This window comes from Coregonus lavaretus, assembly GCF_964263955.1.
Source record: "Coregonus lavaretus genome assembly, chromosome: 8".
NCBI classification, from domain to species: domain Eukaryota; kingdom Metazoa; phylum Chordata; class Actinopteri; order Salmoniformes; family Salmonidae; genus Coregonus; species Coregonus lavaretus.
In genome coordinates this window covers 38,877,787-38,890,899 of record NC_139995.1, presented here as the reverse complement: position 1 = coordinate 38,890,899, position 13,113 = coordinate 38,877,787, and the positions used below count along the sequence as shown (strand labels likewise).

General features: G+C 43.9%; 1 protein-coding gene across 12 annotated transcripts in view; it reads right to left on the bottom strand.

Moving 5' to 3' along the window:
• LOC311134387 (CUGBP Elav-like family member 4) overlaps positions 1 to 13,113 on the bottom strand; it is a gene marked incomplete at both ends in the record, with an annotated part of 143,531 nt that overhangs the window by 26,445 nt on the left and 103,973 nt on the right. For 5 of the 12 annotated variants that reach the window (XM_084168059.1, XM_084168061.1, XM_084168054.1 and 2 more), the window contains 4 exons: positions 1,877 to 2,017; positions 2,139 to 2,218; positions 3,092 to 3,217; positions 8,020 to 8,068. In XM_084168059.1, the coding sequence (XP_084024185.1) occupies positions 1,877 to 2,017; positions 2,139 to 2,218; positions 3,092 to 3,217; positions 8,020 to 8,068 (396 nt within the window). Of the gene's footprint in view, positions 1 to 1,876; positions 2,018 to 2,138; positions 2,219 to 3,091; positions 3,221 to 8,016; positions 8,069 to 13,113 lie in introns of all 12 variants that reach the window. The other 7 variants (XM_084168052.1, XM_084168056.1, XM_084168058.1 and 4 more) reach the window with 2 other exon arrangements.

Sequence of the window (13,113 nt, the reverse complement as noted above, 5' to 3'; positions counted from 1 at the left end):
AGTTGATTCGATCACAATTGCCACAGTAAAGGGGAAACGTTGATAGTGTTAACAGGGAAAAATCTAGAACAGTGGTCATCAACGTTTTCTGAGTCAAAATGCAAGCTGAGATCTACTGCTAAGATTTTTTTTTAACATGACTTAAAAAATGTAAGCCTATGCAACATTAACCAATTAAAAACAGTACTGTAGCAATAAGGTTTGTGCAGTAAGCTATAGGCCCAATACATTATCACCGCATTTTGTCTTTGCTTGAATTGCCCTGCTAATACATTGTTGTTCAGGCCTTTTTTTTAATTATATTAAAACATTTGAGGTAGGCTATATGAGCACAGTAAAATATCTGTTGTTGTATTACTTGTAAGGCACAGCTGAGTGAGCATACAGTTAAATAATTATATTTTTATTTTACTGGGCTGATGGTGCCTGCATCTGATGGCCAGTCTCAGCGGAGGGAGAGAGCAGCAGACTGACGGTCCGCCTCTCAACATCCCTCCGCTCTCCCTTTCCTTCACTGACACTGACCAAAAAGGGACACCGCCTTCCAGCTTATGGCGAAACTCGAGTCGCACCGCATTATTTCTGCCTCGTGCACAAATTCATGTTGTTACTCCTATGAACCGAGAAAGTGAAATGTTCCTCGATATTAAAAAAGACCCAAGCCGCTGATGACAACAACAACGCAAGCCTATAGATACACTTTCCTACTCATTCATTACTGCTGCAGTGCTTGTTGTAGCATTGAGTGGAAATAACAAGAATGCGCATTTTATGGATTCTAAAAGTGTTCAATACAAAGTGTTGACAGTGCTCAGTAAGAACTTAAACATGAACTCACTCATAAAAACAGCAGCTCTTTGCTGTATTCATTGACAGTCTCTCTCTAGTCTGGTTTTAAACGTTTTGAAATCTCACAGTATCAACTTTGCTGTAGCTTTCTTTTACGCCTGCTACGTAACTGCAGACACGGTAATATGTGCCATCCGATTGGCAAGTGGTAAGCCTATAGTGCGCTTGAGTTGCTCTCCGGGCCCGCCGGGAAAGCAGAGTTTGTACCTTATAATAATATAATATGCCATTTAGCAGACGCTTTTATCCAAAGCGACTTACAGTCATGCGTGCATACATTTTTGTGTATGGGTGGTCCCGGGGATCGAACCCACTACCTTGGCGTTATAAGCGCCGTGCTCTACCAGCTGAGCTACAGAGGACCAGCTGGTAGAACATGAAATGGTTCAAAATGGTTCAAAATGGCAACAGTTCACCTACCGCCAACAGCCTGAGACCAATAAAAAAAAATAGGAACACAAGGCTTTATCATTGGGTTTTTACAGAAATGTTTGGCGATCGACTAGGAATGCCTTGGGGTCGACCGGTTGCTGACCGCTGCTGACCACTGCTCTAGAAAGTGAAGTTCAATCTCGTGCTTCTCTCTGTGGACTGATATTTCTTCTGCGTGGCAGTCCCGGGGAGCTGCACGGCAGTCTCGGGCTACTGCGCGCCCGCTCACATGCGCAGCTTAGAGGGAACATTGGTGCTTCCCCCTCTCATTAACTAACTGAAGTTGAAGGCTGACCAGGGTACTGCAGGCTGCCATTAGCAAATAAATTATCCTTATAACTTCTTCTGTGTGCAATAAAACAAATTATTGGTTCAAGGACATACATCTGGTGTATTAGAAGCAATTATTGGTACCATGATTGTCTTCTAAATGTTTTTTATTTACACTAAGATTGACCATGAAGATTTCCATTTGTCCATTCACTATAATGGGGGATCCTGTTTTCTGCTAACAATGCCTGCAGTAACGTGGTCGGCCTTGAATTTCCGTGGCTTCAATGAGAGGGGGCAGTCATTCTCCCCTGGTGTGTCCTACCTGTGCATAGGCCCCATAGGCCCCAAACTGCAGGGCCATGGGGTTGAAGATGCCCATCTGACCAGCCATCTGCTGCATGCGCCGGATGGTGCGCTCCTTATCTGTGTCGGCAAACTTCACCACCAGACTTGAGGATGCACCCTGCCACACACACACACACACACACAGAGAGTAAAGGAGTATATATGTTAACACATACACACACACACTACCAAGGACACACACTAGCTGATACACTCACCATATTGAATACTGAACTCACAGGCATTGTCTGGCTGCCATGTAGTGCACTGATAGCTGCCTGAGCTTCAGTGTGAGAGGAGTACTTTACAAACGCACAACCTGAGAGAGAGAGAGAGAGAGAGAGAGAGAGAGAGAGAAAAGATAGTCAGACAGTCTTTCACTACCCATGGGGCACACACCAGTTGAATCAACGTTGTTTCCATGTAATTTCAATGAAATTACGTTGAACCAACGTGGAATAGACATTGAATTGACATCTGTGCCCAGTGGGTACCCACATCATTCAAACCCACTTTCATTAGAAGTTAACTGATGAAGCCTAACGATGATGCCTACACTTACAGTATAAGCCTTACTACCACTGAAGCGTGACTATCGATTAAACCTAGTGATGAGTCTAAATGATCAAGCTCACAGCAAATATTGGGCATCCCCATGCCGTCGTTCCCATTCAACTCACTGAAGGAGCTCACTGATGAGGCTTACTGATGACTGTGAATGATCAAGCGTACAGTAATTATTGGGCTTAGTTGTGATGGAGCCTATTGATTAGTGTCAGCCCGCTGATAATGAAGTGAAGCAATGAAGCGGCACTGAAGAAGCTAATGAGGTTTACTACTGAAGCCTGCCAATAAAGCGCACTGATGTAGGGTTTTGCATTCTTCCCACTAATAGTTCAGGTTAGGATTGGGGGAGGGGAAGCTGATCCTAGATCTGTACCTATGGGAAACTTCACCCCGAGCCTGATGAAGAGGATGGTAAAGCTTCCTAAAAGGTCACTGTTAGCCAGACATAAGCTATTGCCCATCTAAAGATACATGCCGGAAAGGATTCAAGGATTCTTATTCAAGGTGTCAATTGTTCAAACTCAAATAAATACAAATAAATAGATAAATAAATAAATGTCCTTAATGATATGGCGTGAAGATGAACATAACAAAGCGATGAGAAGCTGGAACCACAGGCACTGACCTTTACTGTTTCCATCAGGACCTCTAAGGATGGTGCACTCTTCAATGCTGCCGAAAGACTCGAAGAGACATCGCACATCGTCTTCAGATTGCTGCTTGTTGAGCATGCCCACAAATAGTTTTCTGTCTTCTGAAACAAAGAAGAACTGGTCATGAACAGGTATGTGTGTGCGCGGTTTGTTTGAGTGTGTGGGTCTGTGAATGTGTTCAAGTGTGCAAGGATTTATGTGTGTGTGTGTGTGGGTTAAGGGGCTCCTCTCCCTGCTGCCTCTCCCTGACAGACTGTCCTTGCCGAGTCAACAAGACTAATCTCGGCTCTGGCCTTGCACAGGGGGGAATGTTAACAAGTGTGGCACGAAGATCAGGGGTGGAGGACACACACGCACATACACACAAGCCCACGCCCACACACACACACACACAGAGTGGTGGGAAAAGTATTCAATTGTCATACTTGTGAAAGTCACTCAGTAAAATAATGCTTGAGTGAAAGTCTAAAAGTATCTGGTTTTAAATGCATTTAAGTACAGTGGTGGAAAAAGTACTTGATTGTCATGCTTAAGTAAAAGTACAAACTAAATGCTATACATCATATTCCTTATATTCCACAAACCAGATTGCACAATTTTGCTTTTTTATTTTTTATGCACACACCAAGGCTCAGACATAATTTATAAACGCAGTATTTGTGTTTAGTGAGTCCGCCAGATCAGAGGCAGTAGGGATGACAACGCATTATATTGGGCAGGTTTACGGTTATTCTCATGAATCTTGCACTGGAGGAAGAACTAAGCGATTTTGTCCAGACAGCATCAGATACATGGGTTACATATAGCAAGACAGAGGGGCGCTGTTTCGCTCACTCGGATGCTTTCTCTGGTGAGAAAGCTCCAGCAGAGAGGAAGAGGCGAAGCGAGAGGGCTCACTCTCGCCAAAATCTGTCCATAATAAGCCCAATGTGTTTCTATGGGTATAATATGCAGACCTAAGCTTTTCGCCTGCCTTCCCGCATTTGGGACAATGACTCCCATTGTTAGGGCGGAGACATGAGCATCTCGTCATTATATACAGATCTCTGGTTTCAGTGCACTTGCAAATTGTAAAGGAAAGTTGGCGGTTGCACAGTGCACTGTTCGGATGCTGGCTTCCCTTCCCCTTAAGTAAAATGATGTTTTGCCAAAATTATATAATTACTCCTGTCTAAATAAAATCATTCAAAATCCTACACCAGAGAGCATGATTTAGCCACAGAGGATCATTAGCTTCTTTAAAAAAAATAGCTGAGGATTGTTTCAAATCACAGGTGCGTAGGCCTATGACTATTTTATTGGGAAGCCCGCAATTTGGGCAGTGGGCGTGGCAATAGGCCTAACAGATTATTCAGTTGCGGCTGTCAGTGAAAAGCATCTAAAATATGTGTAAAGATAATGTGTCTTGAGTATAATTTAAAATGTTGAGACAAGAAGAAGGGGAGGGGTGTGTGGCAAAGATAAGGAGCGTCTCTCCAGAATGTTCTCAGCTGTCTCCCGAAAATTATTGCACATTCATTGTGTGAATTGTTTGACCTTTGATTGTTTCTTTTTTATCAATTCCCCATTACATATGTCACCAGTAGGCCTAGTAAATGTACCATTAATGCATGTATTAATTACAGTAAAACGTTGTTTGCAGAGTTCACAACCTGCTACACTTGTGAGAAACAAGTGTTGGTTTATTTCATAGCCATCATTTATGAACTTTGTCAATTTGTTCATTGTCTTTTGTTTGGAGTGATCGATGTGAGCAATGAGCATGGTTTATCTGTCCTGATACGTTAAGGGAGCGTGCGCCTGAGCACACTTAGAAGGAGGCCTAGGCTGTGCCCGAATGTAGGAGTGCCCATCTGGGGATGTCTGATTTCTGATTGTCTTAACTCACCACGTCCACCGCTAATAAGCTGAGCTTCGCAGTTTTTACATCCATTGCGAATAATAACAGTTCCTCACAGTCGTTGGAAAATCTTTCCAACACTCCCGGCCTTGATAATCACCAGGCCTCGTTGTGAAAGAGCAAAATATCATGATCTGATTATCCCACATAAAACAGCTGTCTGTCCCGAGCTCACTGGGGCGGGAAACTCTGAGGGCCCGAAATAGGCTAGTTGATACAATGTTGCAAGTTAGCTAGTGACAGCTTCGGGCTAGATCCAGTTGATTGATTTGGTAGCTTACAATGTTGCCCTTCACTAGCGATAGCTCATGTCAAGACAGATAGAAAGGGACACAGATAGAAAGGGGGGCAGACAGGCGGAGTAGAGAAATTAATGCGATTGAAAGAACATTGTCATCAGGATATTTTCTACAGTTTTTATTTGTAGGCTTTAGGCCTATGCATTTTACTTAGTTGGCGATGTAAGTTATATGCGCTAATTTCTTTAGCTGCCATTGGATCACGGTGTATCAATGTGTCCATATGGCAGAGGCTGGTGCTCTTGCATTTGATCTTTTAAATTCAGATTTTTATGATTAACCACTTGACAATGATTTTGAGAAACAAAAACGTTATTATTGAAATGAAACTGTTCCATGAAAAAATGCTCATATAAAAATAATCATAACTGGCACACAGATAGGTAGAAATGGTAGGATAAATTGTAAGCTTCCCCAAGCTTGAAACTCACAAGCCGCCTATGGTCTTTACTCTAACACCCATTAAAACAATTATAACAGGTCCCTTGGAAAAAACGGGCCCGCCTAAAGAAATCACATGCCCATCCAACTGATTCATTCTGCCACCCTGTGTGGCTATGCCAGCTAGTGACCACTGTGCAGAGCTGCCTCCAGGGCAAGATTCATGAGAATAAATGCCAACGTACTTATATTGAGACATGTAGGTGCGTGAATTTGACCATATTGCTGTCCTGTCTGAGCATTCGAAATGTAACGAGTACTTTTGCGTGTCAGGGAAGATGTATGGGAGTAAAAAGTACATATTTTCTTTAGGAATGTAGTGGAGTAAAGGTTTCCACACTCACTCACTCACTCACTCACTCACTCACTCACTCACTCACTCACTCACTCACTCACTCACTCACTCACTCACTCACTCACTCACTCACTCACTCACTCACTCACTCACTCACTCACTCACTCACTCACTCACTCACTCACTCACTCACTCACTCACTCACTCACTCACTCACTCACTCACTCACTCACTCACTCACTCACACACACACACACACACACACACACACACACACACACACACACACACACACACACACACACACACACACACACACACACACACACACACACACACACACACACACACACACACACACACACACACACACACACACACACACACACACACACACACACACACACACACACACACACACACACTCACTCACTCACTCACTCACTCACTCTCATTGATGGCTAAAGCCTTCACAGTTCTCATGGGATGGCACCATTAATTCTCACAACTCTCTCCAGGAAGCAACTTGTAACACAATAAACTATAATATTCAGCTGGAGATTAAATCGATAGGAACCAATAAGTGTTTCACTCCCAGGGGTGGGGATTTTTGAAGTGATGCACCGTGTACAGACCAAGTCTGTAGGACCATAAACATGTTGTCGACCAGAGTATGTCCATCAAACCAAATTTATGGTGAGAATTTCACTTAGGGACAGTTTCCCTAAACAGATGAACCCTACTCCTGGATTAAAAACCACTCTCATTGGACAATCTCCATTTTAATAATGTTTTAGTCCAGGACTAGACTTAATCTGTGCTCAGGAAAGCGGTCACTAATGTAACACCTCAATTTTATATAAGGGCTTCATTCACTACATTGACATAAACTGAGAGGCCTGTGTTCTCAGGTCTGAATCAGTTCCTGGTTAGAGGGGAATAATGAAAACCAGCAGTGGAGCAAGACCCGGATTTGAGAATGAGGCACTAAGAGAAACAGGGGGGATGGATAGAGGTAGAGGAAAGGGAGCTGGAGAGGTGGAGGAAGAATGAGGGAGAGAGGTGGGAAACAGGAGGGATGGAGAGAGCTAAAGGAAGAGAGAGGGAGAGAAGTAAAAATCCTTCTCCAGCTCATCCACCGATTGTTTCTCTCTTGTCTCCCCAGCTCTATCAATCACAGTTAGAGGACCAGAATAAACAGGGAGGAAGTCATGCAATCCCTCAGTAACTCTCTCTCTCTCTCTCTCTGTCTCTCTGTCTCTCTCTCTCTCTACCCTTTTCTCACACACACTCTACATCTCTTTCTCTCTACCTTTTTACCTCTCTTTCTAAAAATGTTTTCCTCACACGCTCTCTATTTTTCTCTCTCTTCCTCCTCTCCCTCTCTCCTCTCCTCCGCCATTCTCTACTTTTCTCACTCTCACACGGTCACACCTCTCTCTCTCACTCGATATGCTTTCTTCCTCCAACCTTTCCTCCTTGCATGCTCTACTTATTTCCCATCCTCTCTCTCTCTCTCTAGCTGATGCTATTCAAAACTCTCAAACTTGCGTATGCTTAATTCACAACTAAATATGTGTTGCATGAAAAAAAAGAATAAGAGACAAAGCAAACGATTGAGAATTGAGCAATTAACGTGAACATTGGGAGGGGTCAGTGAGAGGATGTGTGTGTGTGCGTGTGTGCGTATTTGTGTCAGTGGAGGCTGGTGGGAGGAGCTATAGGAGGAGGACAGGCTCATTGTAAAGTCTGAAACGGAATGGAGTCAAACAGGGTTTCCATAGGTTTAATGTGTTTGATACCGTTCCATAATCCCATTCCAGCCATTACAATGAGCCCATCCTCCTATAGCTCCTCCCACCAGCCTCCTCTGATGTGTGTGCGCGCTTGTATGGGACAGAGAAGGGTAATAGTGACACTGATGTGGGACAGTTGGCAGCTATGTTTCAAGAAGTGGAGCACTACCTCCTCGACTCTCGCTGTCCGCAGGTTTCACCTGGATAGGCCTGTTCATCTGGAGAGGGAGAGAGAGATTGAGAATAGAGAGGGTAGGAGGGAAATAGAAAGAAAGAAAGAAATAAAGAAAGAAAGAAAGAAAGAAAGAAAGAAAGAAAGAAAGAAAGAAAGAAAGAAAGAAAGAAAGAAAGAAAGAAAGAAAGGAAGGAAGGGAAGACAGAGAAGAGAGATGTTAGGATTGTTTACTCAACATCAAGATATAGCTGCACACCATTTCCTAAATGTCATTGACAGCGTTGGCAAATAAGCAACACTACTTGTAAATATGTTTTGAAATGTAATTGTGTAGGTTGGGAGAGAAGGATATTTGAGATTTGATAGTACAGGAATTTAGAGAGAGGGATGAAGAAGGATGGAGAGAGAGAGGGAGAGGATGTGTGCTTGCATGTTTGGGAGAGTGATGTTGTGCAAGCTCTGTTCAAGTACATTGCAATTCATTTGGATTTGGTATTTGGTCACCTACAAACAAGCAAGATTTCTGGCTCTCACAGACCTGTAACTTCTTCTTTAAGAGGCTCCTCTGTCCTCTATTCGTTACCTGTATTAATGGCACCTGTTTGAACTTGTTATCAGTATAAAAGACACCTGTCCACAACCTCAAACAGTCACACTCCAAACTCCACTATGGCCAAGACCAAAAAGCTGTCAAAGGACACCATAAACAAAATTGTAGACCTGCACCAGGCTGGGAAGACTGAAACTGCAATAGGTAAGCAGCTTGGTTTGAAGAAATCAACTGTGGGAGCAATTATTAGGAAATGGAAGACATACAAGACCACTGATAATCTCCCTCGATCTGGGGCTCCACGCAAGATCTCACCCCGTGGGGTCAAAATGATCACAAGAACGGTGAGCAAAAATCCCAGAACCACACGGGGGGACCTAGTGAATGACCTGCAGAGACCTGGGACCAAAGTAACAAAGCCTACCATCAGTAACACACTACGCCGCCAGGGACTCAAATCCTGCAGTGCCAGACGTGTCCCCCTGCTTAAGCCAGTACATGTCCAGGCCCGTCTGAAGTTTGCTAGAGTGCATTTGGATGATCCAGAAGAGGATTGGGAGAATGTCATATGGTCAGATGAAACCAAAATAGAACTTTTGGGTAAAAACTCAACTCGTCGTGTTTGGAGGACAAAGAATGCTGAGTTGCATCCAAAGAACACCATACCTACTGTGAAGCATGGGGGTGGAAACATCATGCTTTGGGGCTGTTTTTCTGCAAAGGGACCAGGACGACTGATCCGTGTAAAGGAAATAATGAATGGGGCCATGTATCGTGAGATTTTGAGTGAAAACCTCCTTCCATCAGCAAGGGCATTGAAGATGAAACGTGGCTGGGTCTTTCAGCATGACAATGATCCCAAACACACCGCCCGGGCAACGAAGGAGTGGCTTCGTAAGAAGCATTTCAAGGTCCTGGAGTGGCCTAGCCAGTCTCCAGATCTCAACCCCATAGAAAATCTTTGGAGGGAGTTGGAAGTCCGTGTTGCCCAGCGACAGCCCCAAAACATCACTGCTCTAGAGGAGATCTGCATGGAGGAATGGGCCAAAATACCAGCAACAGTGTGTGAAAACCTTGTGAAGACTTACAGAAAACGTTTGACCTGTGTCATTGCCAACAAAGGGTATATAACAAAGTATTGAGAAACTTTTGTTATTGACCAATTACTTATTTTCCACCATAATTTGCAAATAAATTCATTAAAAATCCTACAATGTGATTTTCTGGATTTTTTTTTCTCATTTTGTCTGTCATAGTTGACGTGTACCTATGATGAAAGTTACAGGCCTCTTTCATCTTTTTAAGTGGGAGAACTTGCACAATTGGTGGCTGACTAAATACCCCACTGTATATAGTTTTGAATTGATCTGACTATGTCTGCCTTTCTGCCTGCCTGCCTACCTGCCTGCCTGCTTGCTTGTCTCTCTCTATCTCTGTCTGTCCATCCCTTCATCTATCTGTCCGTCTATCTGTCTAACTAATCTAGACACCCAGTCTCACCTGCATGTGAGCCCTCTTTACACCCCGCCGGCCCAGGCCGTCCTCCTTCCATTCCTCATCCTTCCTTTACACTCCTCTTTTATATTCCTCCTTCCATTCCCCATCCTTCCTTTACACTCCTCCTTTACACTCTTCATTTCATTCATCCTTTACACACCTCATTTACACTACTCATTTCATTCCTCCCTTACACTCCTCCTTTACAATCCTCCTTCCCTTCCTCTTTTACATTCTTCCTTTACAGTCCTCCTTTACACCCATTATTTCATTCCCCCTTTACACTCCTCTTTTACACTCCTAATGTCATTCCTCCTTCACACCCCTAATTTCCTTCCACCTTTACACTACTCCTTTACACTCCTAATTTCCTTCCTCCTTTACACTAATAATTTCCTTCCTCCTTTACACTCCTCCTTTATACTCCTCCTTTACACTCCTCCTTCCATTCCTCCACTGCCTGTCTGTCAATCCTGGCTGCTTTCCCAACACTCTCTGGCTCAGTAATACATGCAAGCTGCAAAATGCTCGCTGCCAATCAATTTTTAATAATGCCAATCGCCACAGTGCCAGGAGGGAGGGGGGTGTAATAGAGAGTGGGGAGAGGGGGAGTGAGGGTGGGAGAGGGAAGCAGATAAGTTGGGGAAGAGAGAGCAAGAAGGAGAGGGAGATTGAGGAGAGCTGGAAAGATGTGCCACATAGGGGAAAGAGGGAGAGAAGTGTGTGTGTGTGTGTGTTGGTGCATGCGTGTTGTCAGGTAGTGTATGAAAGGGTGGTTCTGCAATTCTCCCACTTTGTTGCATTTACAATGTACAGACTAACCAAAACAAAAACACTGTTGAGTGCTACACCGTAATGAATGAAATCCATGGTTAGTGGACTAGGCAGCACTTTGGATGAGATGGAGCTCAATAAAGCCATGTTTGGCTCTAAAGTAAACGACCAGTAAACACAGTAAACTACTAGAGGCTGACAATATTAGGGGAACAATTTGGTATATTACTGTATTTTTACCATCTCTTCCTCAATGTAAAAAGTCCAGGTATGCTAAATCTCTCAATGCACTATAAAACTCCTTTGTTTAAGGCCCAGTCACCCTTTCCCCTTCTCTCCCTCCTTTCCTCCCTTTTCATTCATCACCAGTAAATGTTTTTCATGTGTTTTGATGCATTATTTATATCACCCTGGCTGCTGATATTGAGAGAGAGAGGGAGAGAGAGAGGAGTGAAAGAGAAAGGGAGGTGTGGAGAGAGGGATAGACGGAAAGAATGGTGGAGAGACCGAAAGACAGCGAGAGAGAGAGAGCAAAGAGAGAGAAAAAGGGCTAGAAAGAGTGACAGAGAAAGAAGTGGGACTAAACAGAAGTCACAGCTAGATGGTAGCATTGAGCAACATTATGCATCACTCGCAACATTATGCATCACTCACAACAGCCTACTTCTCTCTCTCTCTCTCTCTCTCTCTCTCTCTCTCTCTCTCTCTCTCTCTCTCTCTTCCTCTCTCTCTCTCATCTCTCTCTCTCTCTCCTCTCTTCTCTCTCCCTCTCTCTTCTCTCCTCTCTCTCTCTCTCTCTCTCTCTCTCTCTCTCTCTCTCTCTCTCTCTCTCTCTCTCTCTCTCTCTCTCTCTCTCTCTCCTCCTCTCTCTCTCTCTCTCTCTCTCTCTCTCTCCTCTCTCTCTCTCTCTCTCTCTCTCTCTCTCTCTCTCCTCTCTCTCTCTTCTCTCTCTCTCTCTCTCTCTCTCTCTCTCTCTCTCTCTCTCTCTCGCTCTCCTCAGACACATACACACACACACACACCAACAAAAACACCTTGCTGGGAGCATGCTCCTCCTACTACACACACAGAGCTCAGCCCATTGTTGCTCCAGTGCTGAAAGTCCAGTCCTGCAGCAGCAGAAGCTCTGTTAGTGTGGCCTTGGAGAACATACGATGTACAATCAGTCCGCTGGTGTTGCACACACACACACAGTCTGCTACTACTGCCCTCCATTATGTAATCCAATGACACCGCTCTGCCTCATTCACTGCTGCTTATAGTGTCACTGCTAAACAGAAACGCATGCAGTGTGTGTATGTGTGAGAGAGAGTGTGTGTGTTTGGGGGAGGGGGCTGTGCACAGTGTTGTAACACGAGGGTAAGTCATTCTTACAGGAATCTTCGATTTTTGGGCATCACACACACATAAAAACACACACGTCACGGTTTGTGCCATTCAAGATTAGGGAGGATGATTTCTTTTTCATGAGCATTGCCTTATTCTATTACAGCATATTGGATGACTGTCAGTCATATTCCATTCACCCAGCTCAATGTAACATCGATAGGTTTAGGCTATTACATGATACTCGAATTTGCCCTATATAATTACCCATCATGAGGTTGCTACAACCTAGCCAACAAATCAAAGTTTGAGAGACAGGTTGAGAGACAAATAGGAGTAATCAAGGTGACAGACAGTGACACATTCAATACCACCTTGCACACTCTTGCCTGCATCTAGCTGATCTGGGGTGAAAACATTAGTCTAAAACAAAAGTTTTCTATTGGATAAATTCAGGTCGGTCTCTCCCTGTTTCGTTCCATTTGCTTCTGTTTAAGAACGTTTTGCAACAGAATTGGCGGAATGAATACATCCCTGATCACAGCGCACACACAGCCACATACAGCATCATCACTTTGCTGTTGTATAATTATTTCTCGCATATTTGCGCTCTCCTTCTCTCACCTTTTCCCTTTTGCTGTCTGTGACCTGGATCAAAAACCTCTCCAAGCCAAACCGCTACACAACCTACATCCTTGTCACCATATTAACGTTATAGTCAACAAACTAGAACTAACGCATTAGTAAACCCACAATCTAATCCATGTGTACAATCACACAGTACAGTGTACAGCAAGCAGTTTAACAGTTACACCGGCGGGCCCCGGTGGCAATAAACTAATAAAACCGAAAGCTTACTTCGACTTGGAAAAGTTGCAGTGTTGGATAGCCTTAGTCAGCTAACATAAATAGCATTCCTCTCAGGTTGAGTCAGGTTGTTG